Source organism: Gopherus evgoodei, chromosome 5 (genome assembly GCF_007399415.2).
Source record: "Gopherus evgoodei ecotype Sinaloan lineage chromosome 5, rGopEvg1_v1.p, whole genome shotgun sequence".
Lineage (NCBI taxonomy): Eukaryota > Metazoa > Chordata > Testudines > Testudinidae > Gopherus > Gopherus evgoodei.
In genome coordinates this window covers 125,850,182-125,864,788 of record NC_044326.1, presented here as the reverse complement: position 1 = coordinate 125,864,788, position 14,607 = coordinate 125,850,182, and the positions used below count along the sequence as shown (strand labels likewise).

Genomic DNA, 14,607 nt, shown 5'->3' with positions numbered 1-14,607 from the left:
CAGCTAGTCTGGATAGAAAGTACTACTTTAATTCAGGAACGAGGTTTATAACACAGAGAAACAGCCAAAGGTGTATTCATGATATTTCAACTCTTTCAAATGGGAAATTAGCTTTCCCTTTACAAACTGAGACAACAAAGTAACACCATCAGTTTTTATCTTCCACAAACAAGGTACGGAACCCGTGCTTCTTCCTTTTATTTGAAGTGTCATTTATAAAGCACAGCATACCAAAAAAGTTGATATTCCAGGAACATTTGTTCATTAAGTGCAACATCTCAACATTTTTAATTACTCAAAATTTATCATCAATAAAAAAGGTACTGTATTTAATGTGTCACATATTTAAACCCATAATGCCAATCCTAAACGGTATTGTGTTCCAAAACGAGTTGAGGGAGCACAGGACTTTGCACAAAAGAACACTGGAGCTAGCATGAATAGATATATTCACTGACATATAACTGTCTATCAACATCGGATTATAAACTAACATAATACAACCGTTTCTAAGGTAGAAAAAATACGCTGTCTACCCTCTTCCTCCCATTGACAAACAGAGTAAAGATAATTGTATGAGCTATATAAAATGCAGCGGTAACATCCATCTTTATTTATTTATTTCAGTTAAAGTGGTGAAGTTAAATTCCAAGCCAAGTACACAGACTAAATCTAAACTGCAATATGTTAACCAATTCATTCTGTTCTGCTGAAAAGGTCTTAAATTAACTCATTCCGGAAAGCCACAATAGTGACTTCCCTTTCCAGCCACATGAAGGTGATTTATTTCCCTATTAGAAATAAAGGTAACACGTTTTAAAATTAATATCAGTGCTGATTTTACTGTACTTACTCAAATGACTATCATGGCTAAAGACATAAAAGAAGACTGGGGCGGGTGTGGGGGGGGGGGGAGGTGGTCTGCATGTCATCCGTGTTAAGCAGCCCAGTTCAAGTGCTACACATTTGTGAGGACAAAATATTTTCTGAGAAAAAAAGTACTCAATCTCAACTCTGCTGGCAGGGAAATTCATTTTTGCTAACAAACAGTTGTCTCTGTTAAGAAACAGAGAACAAAACTTCAATGTGTGAAGTTACCGGTCCAGATCAACAGCAATTTCTGGAGATAGCTAATAAAACCCCCTCTTTCCATTTTTCATACCCGCTCTTGTTTTTTAAAGGGAAAAAGTCTGTCTACATATTCAAACACCTATATTATCTTCTTACCTGCACAAAGACTTTTTGTAGTAACGTTCGGCGCTCTGCTACAGGTAGCTCATTCTGCGCTCCTCCAACTACCTCAGGCACATGTGGAAGGTCAAAAAACAGATACAGACATTTAACAAGTGTGGAAGGCACCGACATCGTCGTCATGCAGTCCACTGTTTTCTGAAAAACAGAAAAGGCAGTAACATTTCACCATATTGTAACAGTGATTTTTTTTAAAATACAACATAATTTTCTTTTAAATTCAAGACATTCTGTATTCTTTGAAAGAATGATTTAATTATGCAAATTATTGCCTTTACTGGAAGTCACACAGATAGAAGCTTGCATAAAATGTTGAACTTTTCCTTCCTATAAAATTTAACCAGTGTCCAAACTGCAGTAATGATGAATCATGTATTCTTCAACATTAACAAAAACAGGGAAAAAATAGAGGAAAAATAAGACGACACTCAGAGAAAGGTCTAAATATATCAAAAGATATAAAATAATAATTTATCATTCATATGACAATAGCACCTAAATGCTCCAATTAGGATTAGAACCATTGGAAGACACAATCCCTACCACAAGACAAGACGACAAACAGTAACTAATGTAACCAACAGTAAAAGGGAATGGAAGACAAAAACAACAAAGCATAATTTATATCAGCTTGATGGATCTTAGCGATTATAAACTATAAAGCTTTTTAAAATAATGTAAAAATCAACAATCCCCTCAGGCCCTCAATCTAGACTCGTCAGTTGGATATTTCTTGCAGTCATCACAGATGTGAGATTGGATTGGCAGGAGAAGGTATTGGCTTTATGCTGTTTCATGCATATAGAAGAGCGAGGAAAAAAATGTGAAAACATTTGGAGGAGAATCCAAAAATTGGGAGGCGAGGTCTGGTATTATTTGTAAAAGTAGGTGGGATGATTTGGTCAGATATATGAACAGATAACCAGGGAGCAGAGAGAAGACAGCATGCAATTGTCCAATATGTCAGAAGGGCAGCTAGCAGAGCCTTAGTAATACAGCTCATATTGCCTTTGGCTTCACTATCTCCTTATATAGTGTGGCCTCCATGAATGGGGTACTATTTATTCCCAAATTCTTTGTCTTGTAAGATGCTCCAAGTAGCCTGCAAAGATATCTATGTGAGAAAAAAATCAAATTCCACATGCTCTGCAAGAATCAGCATACCGAAAGCAGATAATTCTAAGTTAGGGTACTTAAGGGCTAACAAATTTAATGATCATACATAATTCAAGAGTATGGAAGGATATAGAATAAGGACAAGAGACAAGGACAGTTGGTCAAGGTGTCATCAGCATCTCAAAGACTAATATCTGTTATGGATATTTAGGTTCTTACATGTTCTTTTCTTTCATCCTCACAGTGAGATCTTAGTTTGATAACAAAGATCATTATATTCTTTTCAAATATTCCTATTATTTTTCTCACTAATTTTTTCAAAGTACACATTCCCCATTATAGGTGGTTAGATGATAAAAAAGTTTTACAAATATTTTTCCTAGTAAGCCCAAGGCATTCACTCCACTGTTATTCATGGAGCCAAATTATTAATTGTTTGAATGCTCAGACTGCTGATTTATTAGTGAAAATATTTCCAAATTCCAAAATAAAAGATTTTTTTCCTAAACTTATCTTACCATAAACGTATTTTCTCCTATTTTAATTGTCTCAAGGTAGGTGTACACTACAAACATTGCATCGGTCCAGTTGCACTTTGATGAAGATGCTCTAAGCCAATGGGAGAGAGTTCTCCTGTCGGCTTAGTTACTCCACCTCTGTGAGAGGCAGTAGTTATGTCGGTGGGAAAAGCTTTCCTGCTAATATAGCACTGTCTACACAGGAGGTTACAGTTGGTATAATTATGCCACTCCAGGGTGTTTTTTTTCCCACACTCCTGAGCGACGTATTTATACCAAAATTTGTTGTGTAGTGTAGACTGACCTCAATTTATCCAGTCATGGAGAATAAACACCACCACGTGACTTACAGCTTGCCTAGAGGGTGAGTTAGTACATGGCAAGATGGGATGTAAATCCATAAAATCCAGGCACCAACTAACTGCAGTAGCAGAGTCCATAAGCACTAAAAGTTCCCTAGTGCTCTTTGACCTACTTCCATTTGAAACAGTAGTAGGTTAAAGCCTATGAGAGAACTTTTAGTGTGCAACAGATTTACACCCCAACTTGCAGCAAACTAACTCTGTTCAAACAAGCCCACAAAGCTGGGAGGTACTGCTTATACAGAGAAGGACCGGGATATCATACAAAAAGATCTGGATGACTTTGTAAACTGGTGTAATAGTAATAGGATGAAATTTAATAGTGAAAAGTGTAAAGTCATGCATTTAGGGATTAATAATAAGAATTTTAGTTATAAATTGGGGACACATCAGTTGGAAGCAACAGAGGAGGAGAAGGACCTTGGAGTATTGGTTGATCACAGGATGACTATGAGCCGCCAATGCGATATGGCCGTTAAAAAAGCTAATGCGGTTTTAGGATGCATCAGGCGAGGTATTTCCAGCAAAGATAAGGAGGTGTTAGTACCGTTATATAAGGCACTGGTGAGACCTCATCTGGAATACTGTGTGCAGTTCTGGTCTCCCATGTTTAAGAAGGATGAATTCAAACTAGAACAGGTTCAGAGATGGGCTACTAGGATGATCTGAGGAATGGAAAATCTGTCTTATGAAAGGAGACTGGAAGAGCTTGGCTTGTTTAGCCTAACCAAAAGAAGGTTGAGGAAGGGATATGTTTGCTCTTTATAAATATATCACAGGGATTAATATTAGGGAGGGAGAGGAATTATTTAAGCTTAATACCAGTGTAGACACAAGAACAAGTGTGTATAAACTGGACACTAGGAAGTTTAGACTTGAAATTAGACGAAGGTTACTAACCATTAGAGGAGTGAAGTTCTGGAACAGCCTTCCAAGGGGAGTAGTGGGGGCAAAAGACATATCTGGCTTTAAGACTAAGCTTGATAAGTTTATGGAAGGGATGGTATGATGGGATAGCTTAATTTTGGCAACTGATCTTTGATTATCAGCAGGTAAGTATGCCCAGTGGTCTGTGATGGGATGTTAGATGAGATGGGATCTGAGTTACTGCAGAGAATTCTTTCCTGAGTGCTGGCTGGTGAGTCTTGCCCACATGCTCAGGGTTTAGCTGATTGCCATATTTGGGGTCGGGAAGGAATTTTCCTCTGGGGCAGATTGGCAGAGGCCCTGGAGGTTTTTCGCCTTTCTCTGCAGCGTGGGGCATGGGTCACTTGCTGGTGGATTCTCTGCAGCTTGAGGTCTTCAAACCACAATTTGAAGACTTCAATAACTCAGACATAGGTTAGGGGTTTGTTATAGAAGTGGATGGGTAGGGTTCTGTGGCCTGCTTTGTGCAGGAGGTCAGACTAGATGATCATATTGGTCCCTTCTGACCCTAAAGTCTATGAGTCTATGATTAGTCATGCACTACCACAAATAATTAGCAGGGAAACAAACTCTTCATGAACAACTTCTGGGTTGAAATTTGTTCACAAACTACTGAGTGAATATTTTAAAACTTTCACAGAAAATGAGATTAATTAAAAAAAGATGCATTAACAGAAAATAAAAAAAATAATATTTCATGTTATTTATATCTTTAATCAGATCTAGTCCCCAAAGATATCATCATCAATACCTAATAGCAAGGGTTGGTTTGGTTTTTGCTTCTAAAGTAAAGAATTTTTGAGTTATTTCAGTTTTTAAATGATTTTAAGGTGCAGAAAGCACTTTTTAGACTCTGTTAAATTTCTCTTAAGCTACTTTTGATTTATTACTTCTTTATCTAAAAATTATTTAACTGTGAGCTAGGAAAAGACATAAATTTCAGGCCCAGAGAATTCTTTCAGGCAACTTCAATTCATAACTACAGAATCACTACAGAGATACTATAATAAAATTAAACCTCAACATAGGAAGGAGATGTAAAGGAATTTAGGACCTGTAAGCTTTGGAATCAGAACACTGTAGGATGTTCCCATGGCCCCTTTTCAAGTGTGTTATTTAACAAGGAATGCGGCACACCTGGAAACATTATTTTGGTATTTCTGCTTTGGTTTTCATGATAATAAAGAACTAACCTGTCCGGATGAAGCTAGTAAATTAATTGTAGTGAGCAGCATCCAACCTCTACTGGCTTCTTCACTCTGATTGATCTCCAGGAACTGGACTATAGCACGACTTGCAGCCTCTGTTGAAAAAAAAAGTAAGGCCAACTATGTGAACAGATGTAGCATGGAAAGTGTATTTTCTTTACAAACGTCACATAGAATTTAAGTTAAACTCTGAATTTTCCGGCGTGAGTACATTCAAGAGCGTAGTGAGTGTCTGATTTCATCCATGTAGCTGATATTGGGACATTCAGTCCACTGGATGAGGTACATTATAAATGCATCACGAAACCAATGGTATATGTGATATACAATCAATGATATTTTCATCATCTGCACAGATGATAAAAGCGGTAAAAGACAAAACACCACATCACCCGTGGGTGAACACTTTTCACAAAGCAATCACTACATCTGACCTATCAGTTCTCATCTTCAGAGGAAACCTGAACAACACTTTCCAAGGACAAGCGTGGGAACTTAAATTCATAATTTTGCTAGATAATAAATATCACAGACACACTGGATTTATGGCTTATTACAACAATCCCACTAACAACTCCCCCCCATACACAGCTGCTTTGCCCTCCCTCCTTTTCTTCCCTATGACTGGAGGGGTATTAACAGGCTACTTCATCTTGAATGGTCCCTTGAAATATCTGTTAACTACTTATGGTAAACAATCTGTTCCACCTTGTATTTAGCCGTGACACTCTGAGGTCTGGTCTACACTACAGACCTATGTCAGTGTAACTACTTCACTCAGGGGTCTGAAAAATTCCTCCCTCCCCCAAGCAATGTAGTTATACTGACCCTAACTCCCCCCTTGTAGACAGTGCTATGTCCAACAGGTGAGCTTCTACCACCTTATGTGGAGGTGGATTAACTACACGGACAGGAGAGCTCTCTCCCATCAGCATAGGAGTATCTTCATTTAAGTGCTGCAGCTTCACCAATGCAGCATTTTAAATATAGACCTGCCCTGAATAAGTTTTCCAGACCCGAAGAAGAACTCTGTATAAGCTCGAAAGCGTGTGTCTCTCACCAACAGAAGCTGGTCCAATAAAAGACACTCCCTCACCCACCTTGTCTTGTTTTCAAATATTAACTCCATTTATTTCACTTTCTGACAATAGTCAGCTCTTCACAGCAGAAATTACCACAACAAACATCCAATGCTGTCCTTCATTATATTTTCTGAAGAAGCTACAAAATAACAAAGTTAGCAAGTGTGAACTATGTTTGTTTTAAAAGGAGAAAAATCTATTAATTTTTCTTCCATATTCATTAAAATTTGCTACTCTCCTCCCACTCTCATTGGTTATCATGGACAGCTTCTCTTTGTGGTTAAGTTTTTGGTTTTAACATTTTTCAGAAGTGAATTCTTGAAAAACATAAGGGTTCCAAGCTGAAAAGTTCAGATATGGATATGAACTCTTCCAAAATTAAGGGATATTTAGATCTGTCATTTTGGTTCAACCCACTTCTAATAAAGAGGCTAAGAAACTAGAACTAACAGCAACAAAACAGTAAGAAGTAAAATAATACACACGTCAGAGCATGCAACCATAAAATGTTTGCCTTAATGAAACACTAAACTCCAACATGTATTAGAGCATTATAAACTAAGATATACAATACTTTTGAATTGGATACTCTATTTAGTCTCTTACAAACCATTCTCTCCAGGACTTCCATTCTCTCCAGGACTTCCAACACTCCACGGTCAACTTTTTCCATACTTAGTGTACAAAGAAGCCATCTTTCCTGAAAGTCTGACAAACCCAGTTAAATATCCACCTTCTCAATTAAAATAAATGAAAAGACATGGTGAGTTTAAACGGTAATAGAAGAATTAAGTGCTCACATTTGTTCTGCTAATGCACTCTATTACCCAAGCTGTTGGCTCACAGCCTTGTTCCTGTAATTTCTGTACGAACACTACTAGAAGCACAACTTCTGTTGACAGAGAGAGGAACCAACGGGCCAAATCCTGGTGTGAGATTCATCAGCACAAAGCAAGGCTTAAAGAATAGGTTAAAAGGTAAAGTGATTTAAAGCTTGACTTTATACTCTTCAGATATGCTCTGTGTAGGTTCAATCCCCATGCTAGGTGTTAGAGAAGCTTGATGGCCCTCCCCAGTCCCCCAGAATTGTAGACCCAAAGCCATTTGAGCAGACGCATAGGGATAATTAGACTAAATTCTAGAAGGCGCAATACAGATTTCAGAGCAACCTATCTTACATTTGAAACTTATGATATCCAACCACTCAACAGTTACATCATTTGTGACATCAGCAGTATTTGGGAAACAGGGTAAAAGTTTCAGAAGTACAAAAGCCACTTCAAGTCCCATTTATAAAAATGACTTAAGGAATCTAAGGGATTCAGGTACTTCTGAAAATTTTACTCTTAGTGATGACATTGAGAAAAGTATCATTTGCCTAGACACTATCAATGAAAATTTTGAGACTTAGGTCTTACATCAGTAACTCTGAATCCCTAAACAATATTATTCACACCTCAAACAAAATAAATGAAATGGCGGATGTAATCTGTATCTACCGAGGAGCAACGTGAAGATGTTGCTTGTGAGAAGAAAAGCAACTATGATTTATGTATTTACTGTCATAGGAGCAACTTTAAGAAACAAAACATCCAAGGAAAAGACAAAATCAAAATGTTAAAAGCACAGACAGCCACAAGAATGTTCATAACAAAAGCCAATAAAAAGGAAATAAAAATAAAAAGGACTTACACAATCACCACGACAGTAATACTTCTATTGTACCCTTTTATTCTTAAGTGAACAAGAAATTACTTATTTGATCAACACAAACCATAATAATGATAATATCCACTGTCATTGAGAATCCTGCATAGTTTCACATCCCTTCACTTCTCAAATAGCTGAAGGAAGCCTGAAATATGCTACTTACAAAGAATACTAAAGGTTAGTTATATGCAGGACTTAAAAAATCCACCTGTCTAGGGTAAGTAGCAATCTTTCCTGGGCCACTGTCATTATTTTATCTGGAATCTAAGTTTCATTTAAAACAGAATTAAGCCTTCAACTCTTATAATTGCATCAAGTTCACTGATCAGAAAGATACAGCTATACAGCAAAAGTGTAAAACCACCACCGGAGTATGAAGGAACGTAGGATTTATGTTTTTAGAAAAATTAAAACAACCCTGAAGAAGAGCTCTGTGTAAGTTCGAAGACTGGTCTCTCTCTCCAACACAAGTTGGTCCAATAAAAGATATTACCCTCACCTACCTTGTCTCTCTAAATAAACTAAACAGTAATAAGTCTCCAGGACCTGATGGTATTCACCCAAAATTTCTGAAGGAACTCAAATGTGAAATTGCAGGACTCACTAATTGTCATCTCTAACCTATCATTTAAATCAGCTTCTGTACCAAATGACTGGAGGACAGCTAATGTGATGCCAATTTTTTAAAAGGGCTCCAGAAGTGACCCTGGCAACTACAGGCCAGTAAGCCTCACTTCAGTACTGGGCAAATTGGTTGAAACTATCGTAAAGAACAAAACTGTCAGACACATGGATGAACATAACTTGTTGGGAAATAGTAAATATGGTTTTTGTAAAGGAAAATCATGCTTCACCAATCTACTAAAATTCTTTGAGGGGGTCAACAAGAATGCGGACAGAGGAGATATATTGGATACAGTGCATTTAGATTTTCAGAAAGCCTTTGAAAAGGTCCCTCACCAAAGGCTCTTAAGCAAAATAGGCAGTCATGGGATAAGAGGGAAGGTTCTCTCATGGACTGGTAACTGGTCAAAAGATAGGAAACAAAGGAGAGGAATAAATGGTTAGTTTTCAGAATGGAGAGAAGTAAATAGTGGTGTCCCCCAGGGATCTGTACTGGGCCCAGTTCTATTTAACATATTCATAAACGATCTGGAAAAAGGGGTAAACAGTGAGGTGGCAAAATTTGCAATCGATACAAAACCACTCAAGGTAGTTAAGTCTGAGGCAGACTGCGAAGAGCTACAAAAGGATCTCACAAAACTAAGTGACAGGGCAACAAAATGGCAGAGAAAATGTAATGTTGATAAATGCAAAGTAATGCACATTGGAAGACATCATCTAACTATACATATACAATGATGGGGTCTAAATTGGCTGTTACCACTAAAGAGAGAGATCTTGGAGTCATTGTGGATATTCTCTGAAATCATCTACTTAGGTGTGCAGCAGCAGTCAAAAAAGCAAACAGAATGTTGAAAGGGATAGATAATAAAACAGAAAATATGATATTGCCTCTATATAAATCCATGGTACACCCACACCTTGAATACTGCGTGCAGACGTGGTCGCCCCATCTCAAAAAAAAAAATAATGGAATTGGAAAAGGGTCAGAAAAGGGCAACAAAAATTATTAGGAGTATAGAACAGCTTCCATATGAGGAGAGATTAACAAGACTGGGAATTTCCAGCTTGGAAAAGAGGTGACTAAGGAGGAATATGATAGAGGTCTATAAAATCATGAGTGGTATAGAGAAAGTAAATAAGTATTTACTCCTTCTCATAATACAAGAACAAAGGGCCACCAAATGAAATTAATAGGTAGCAGGTTTAAAACAAACATAAGAGAGTATTTTTTCACACAACGCACTGTCAAACTCTGCAACTCCTTGCCAGAGGGTGATGTGAAGGCCAATACAATAACGGGGTTCAAAAGAGAGCTAGATAGATTCATGGAAGATAGGTCCATCAATGGCTATTAGCCAGGATGGGCAGGAATGGTGTCCCTAGCCTCTATTTGCCAGAAACTGGGACTGGGTGACAAGGAATGGATCACTTGATGATAACCCGTCTGTTCAGTCCCTTTGGGGCACCTGCCATTGGCCACTGCCAGAGTACAGGATGGATCTTTGCTCTGACCCAATATGGCCGTTCTTATGTTCAAAAAAATGGCAGATACAGTGTCGAGGTATACATAAAAAGTATTGATATTGTTTCTGTACAAGTCACTGATTAGACATCAAGTTGAAGATGAATCTCTTACCATTTTAGTCATCTTTCCCTTCAAGAGTTTTCATCTCCCAAAATGAATGTAATGTAGGATAACTATGGTAAATTTAAGGTTTCAGAGTATTTGTAAGGAGCAATGCCTAAAGAGGTTAAGCATATCCTCATCGGAAAAATGCTTTTCAAGTGACTCGATGGAATTAATAGAATTAAAAAGGAGTTCCGTGAAGTGGAGCAGCAGCAGCAGTAGCAGCAGCAGCAAGTTAATCCTGGGGACGGCTAGTTTAAAAGCCTGAAGGTACAGTAAAAATATTAATAAGTTAAGCATTAAACTACTTCATGAAGCATGTTACAGAAAATGAACTTCCAACTGAGGCCACTGAACTGAAACAAAGTAAAATTAAATTTAAAAAGGCAGCTGAAACAATGAGATACAGAGTTGCATCTATTATATAGAATTTAATTTCAGTGCACCTATGTTCTCCAGGCACATGATGCCTACTTAAGAACCACTTTATATAAAAGATATCAAAATGATATTTTAAAAAACTAGTCTTCAAACAAAAAAGCAAAAAACCCTTCCCAGATGTGTTAAGAACCTCCTTTCTTCCCCATGACTGAACCAATTGCTTCATTCTCATACTCAAGTCTCACAGCATGTGCTGAAGGTCACCAATTCCAGAATCTGGCACAAGGGTTGGCAACCTTTCAGAAGTGGTGTGCCGAAACTTCATTTTTCACTCTAATTTAAGGTTTCGCATGCCACCAATACGTGTTAACATTTTTAGAAGGTCTCTTTCTATAAATCTATAATATATAACTAAACATTGTTTTATGTAAAGTAAATAAGGTTTTAAAAATGTTTAAGCAGCTTCACTTAAAATTTAATTAAAATGCAGAGCCCCTTGGACCAGTAGCCAGGATCCAGGCAGTGTGAGTGCCACTGAAAATCAGCTCAGGTGGGACTTCGGCACTCGTGCCATAGGTTGCCTACCCCTGATCTGGCATATGGTGGCATGGGAAGTACATTCCAGTCAAAAATTTCCAATAATAAAGAATATCCTGTTAATAAACCCTTCATGTTTTAAGCAAGAGTTTGTACACCTAAACATCTCAGATGATTGCAACAATCACAGCACCATTTGGAGAGAAGTGATTTCTTAAAAGCCAGGATCCAAAATATTCAGCACTTCATTGTTTAAAATAATTTCAAAAGCCATCCCATTGAAGGGTGCTGTACAACCATGACCACCCTGATATCAACGGTGTAACAACTAGTAATCAATCTCTGTCTCTCAATTCCCCATCTGTTAAACAAGGATTGCAATCCTACTTCTCTCTCACACATTATTGTCTTCCTAGTCTGTAAATTCTTTAGGGCATAGGTTGCCTCTTACAAGTGTTTGTATAGTGCCTAGCACAATACATCTTCTGGTAATGATTGGTAACTCAAGGCACTACTATAACAATAATAGCAGATCACTGAGAACAGGTTTTTGTGTGAAACATTACCTGAAAAAAAGGGCTGTCTCATTCTGCATGAGCTGCAATTTCAACAGTTGGCACCCCCATCAATGGAAGAAACTGATAAAATGAGTGGAAATTGTTTTTTCCAATTGTTGAGTCCATCCCAGAAGCATTAACTCCATCTTACTCAGTTTGAGATTCAGCCAGCTAGCCTTCACACATGCAAAAATTCATATTTATCAACAGACAGATCATTCAATGCAACAGCAGGATCAGACGAGAGAAATATAGTGCTGCATCTGTGTACACTAAGGACACTCTAAACCATTATTTCTCTCACTAGCCACCTCAATCCATCCGCTGGCCCCATATATACATTGATCAATAGGGGTATCCATATATAACTCCAAGGAATGGCATATATAACTCCAGGGAACTACTCTATAAATCTCTCTGGAAGAAATAAATGGAGCCACTCTAAAGCACACTTCTTATCCTGGATAAAAGCTGGCATCACTCCTAAAGTAGTATTAAAGACAGCTCCTACATTATTTTGAAAACTCAGCACAGACCTCTGATCCATCACTAGAGAAGAGCTCACTTAATGAGCCTACCAATGAAGTTTCTGTACTAAACCCATACCGCAAACCTAAGGTCTGTAGATATCACTGGAATTGCTTCTTGCAATTTTAAAATATATAAGCTCCCATGAACATGGGAAGATGAGGTAATGATTGGAGATATTGTCTGGCTAGTTACCATGAGTCCAATTTTTTTTCCCCTCTGAACCTTGAATGAAATATAAACTGATAAATATAAAAGATTCAAAATAACCCCATATCTTCATATGGAAGAATGTCACAACTGTATAGTTCAATGTCTTGATCCCTTCAGTGTTGCAAATCTCCCTCTTCAACGGCAGTGTGTTCCCATTCCTTGGCTTGACCAGTCCTGATAACACACTTCAAAGTCCTGATATTATTACATACAGAAAAGCTTTTACTGAGTCAAGATCGAATCTTGTCCCACATGACCCTTGGGAAGGGTAATTTGGGAGGGAATCTTACATTTGGTTAAGTGTCTGTTTGAAGCTACTCAGAGGTCTGGCATATTGGAATAAGATCCAGGGAAATAAATTAGTGGGCAGATGTGGACATTGACATCTGATAAATGTATATACCTATACAGTGTATGATATACCTGTGTTATTAAACATGTACAAGGTGTATGTACACATACACAAACACTGAAACAAGGACTTAGTTATAAACAGAGGTAGAAAGCTTATTCAGCTAAATGACCTCTTTTTGTACCGTACTTATTTTAATATGTTTGGTCCAATTATAGTAATCAAGTATACGTTGTATCCAATAATTCAAATATATATGGTTTATACCCACTTTAATCTACAGCAAAAGTAATGCTGAAGCAAACATATTATACCCAAGACATTATTTGTATTTGTCTTTCCTATTTCAGTTTAAATTAAGTGAAAATATTGATGCTCATTCTGAAAGTTAATGATTTTTATTTGATCTGTTAATGACAACTGAAGAGACTGCTTATTTTTCATTCCATAATTTATAAAAACTGCAAAGTTTTAATAAAGCACTCCAGTTTTACTGCTATCTTTTGTTTAATTTTTTGGTACAAGTTCCATTATGAGAACATTTCTCACAAAATGATTCTCATGTATTGATTAAAAAGAGAATTTACAGTAAATCTTCCCACTTGTAGATTAAGCTGCATACAACGTGTTCTACCATGGGTGAACAGAGAGCAATAGATCACAGTCCTCTTAATATAAACTATTTACATACTTGAAGACTCTTATGTCCCCCAATCCAACTTTTTTTTTCCCCCAGATGAAACACACCCAGTTCTTTCAACCTCTCTTTATAGAAAAACAAAAAATAAGAAATGTAGAAAATGATTTCCTCTGGACTCTCCCCAGTTTGCCCATATCTTTTTTAAGTGTGGTGCCTAAAACTGGACACAGTGCTGCAGCTGAGGTCTCACCAATGCTGAGCAGAGAGAAACAATTACCTCTGATGTCTTACATATGACAGTCCTGTTAATACAGCCCAGCTTGACATTTGTCTTTTTCACAACAGGATCACACTGTTGACTCTCATTCAATTTGTGATCCACTATAACCCCCAGATCCTTTTCAGCAGTACTGCTGGCTGCCTGTTAATTCTCCATTTAGTATCTGTGTATTTCAGTTTTCCTCTGTAAGTGCCGTATTTTGCACTTGTCTTTACTGAATTTCATCTTGTTGATTTCAGACCAATTCTTCAATTTATCAAGGTCATTTTGAATTCTAATCCTGTCCTCCCAAAGCTCTTGCAACCCCTCTCCTCTTGGTATCACCTGCAAATTTTATAAGAGTATTCTCTATTCCATTATCCAAGTCATTAATGAAAATATTGCATAGTACTCAACCCAGGACAAACTCCTATGCGACCCCACTTGATGTGTCCTTCCTGTTTTACACTGAACCATTGGTAACTACTCTGAGTATGGGTTTTCAATCATCTGTGCACTCACCAACTTGACCATATAGCTCTAGTTTGCTTACGAGAATGTCAAGTGGGATTGCATGAAAAGCCTTATTAAAATTCTCATCTCTTGCCTATTGGTTTCCCCCCATCCACTAGGATGGTTTATCTTGTCAAAGAAGGAAATTAGATTGTTTGGCAAAAAAATATTTTTTTTTGGGGGGGGGGGACGACAAATC

General features: G+C 37.5%; 1 protein-coding gene across 1 annotated transcript in view; it reads right to left on the bottom strand.

The window, feature by feature from the left end:
• Nucleotides 1–14,607, bottom strand: part of WDFY3 (WD repeat and FYVE domain containing 3) — a 244,999-nt gene that overhangs the window by 205,179 nt on the left and 25,213 nt on the right. The window contains 2 exon segments of the mRNA XM_030564966.1: nucleotides 1,228–1,389; nucleotides 5,368–5,477. Coding sequence (XP_030420826.1) covers nucleotides 1,228–1,389; nucleotides 5,368–5,477 — 272 coding nt within the window.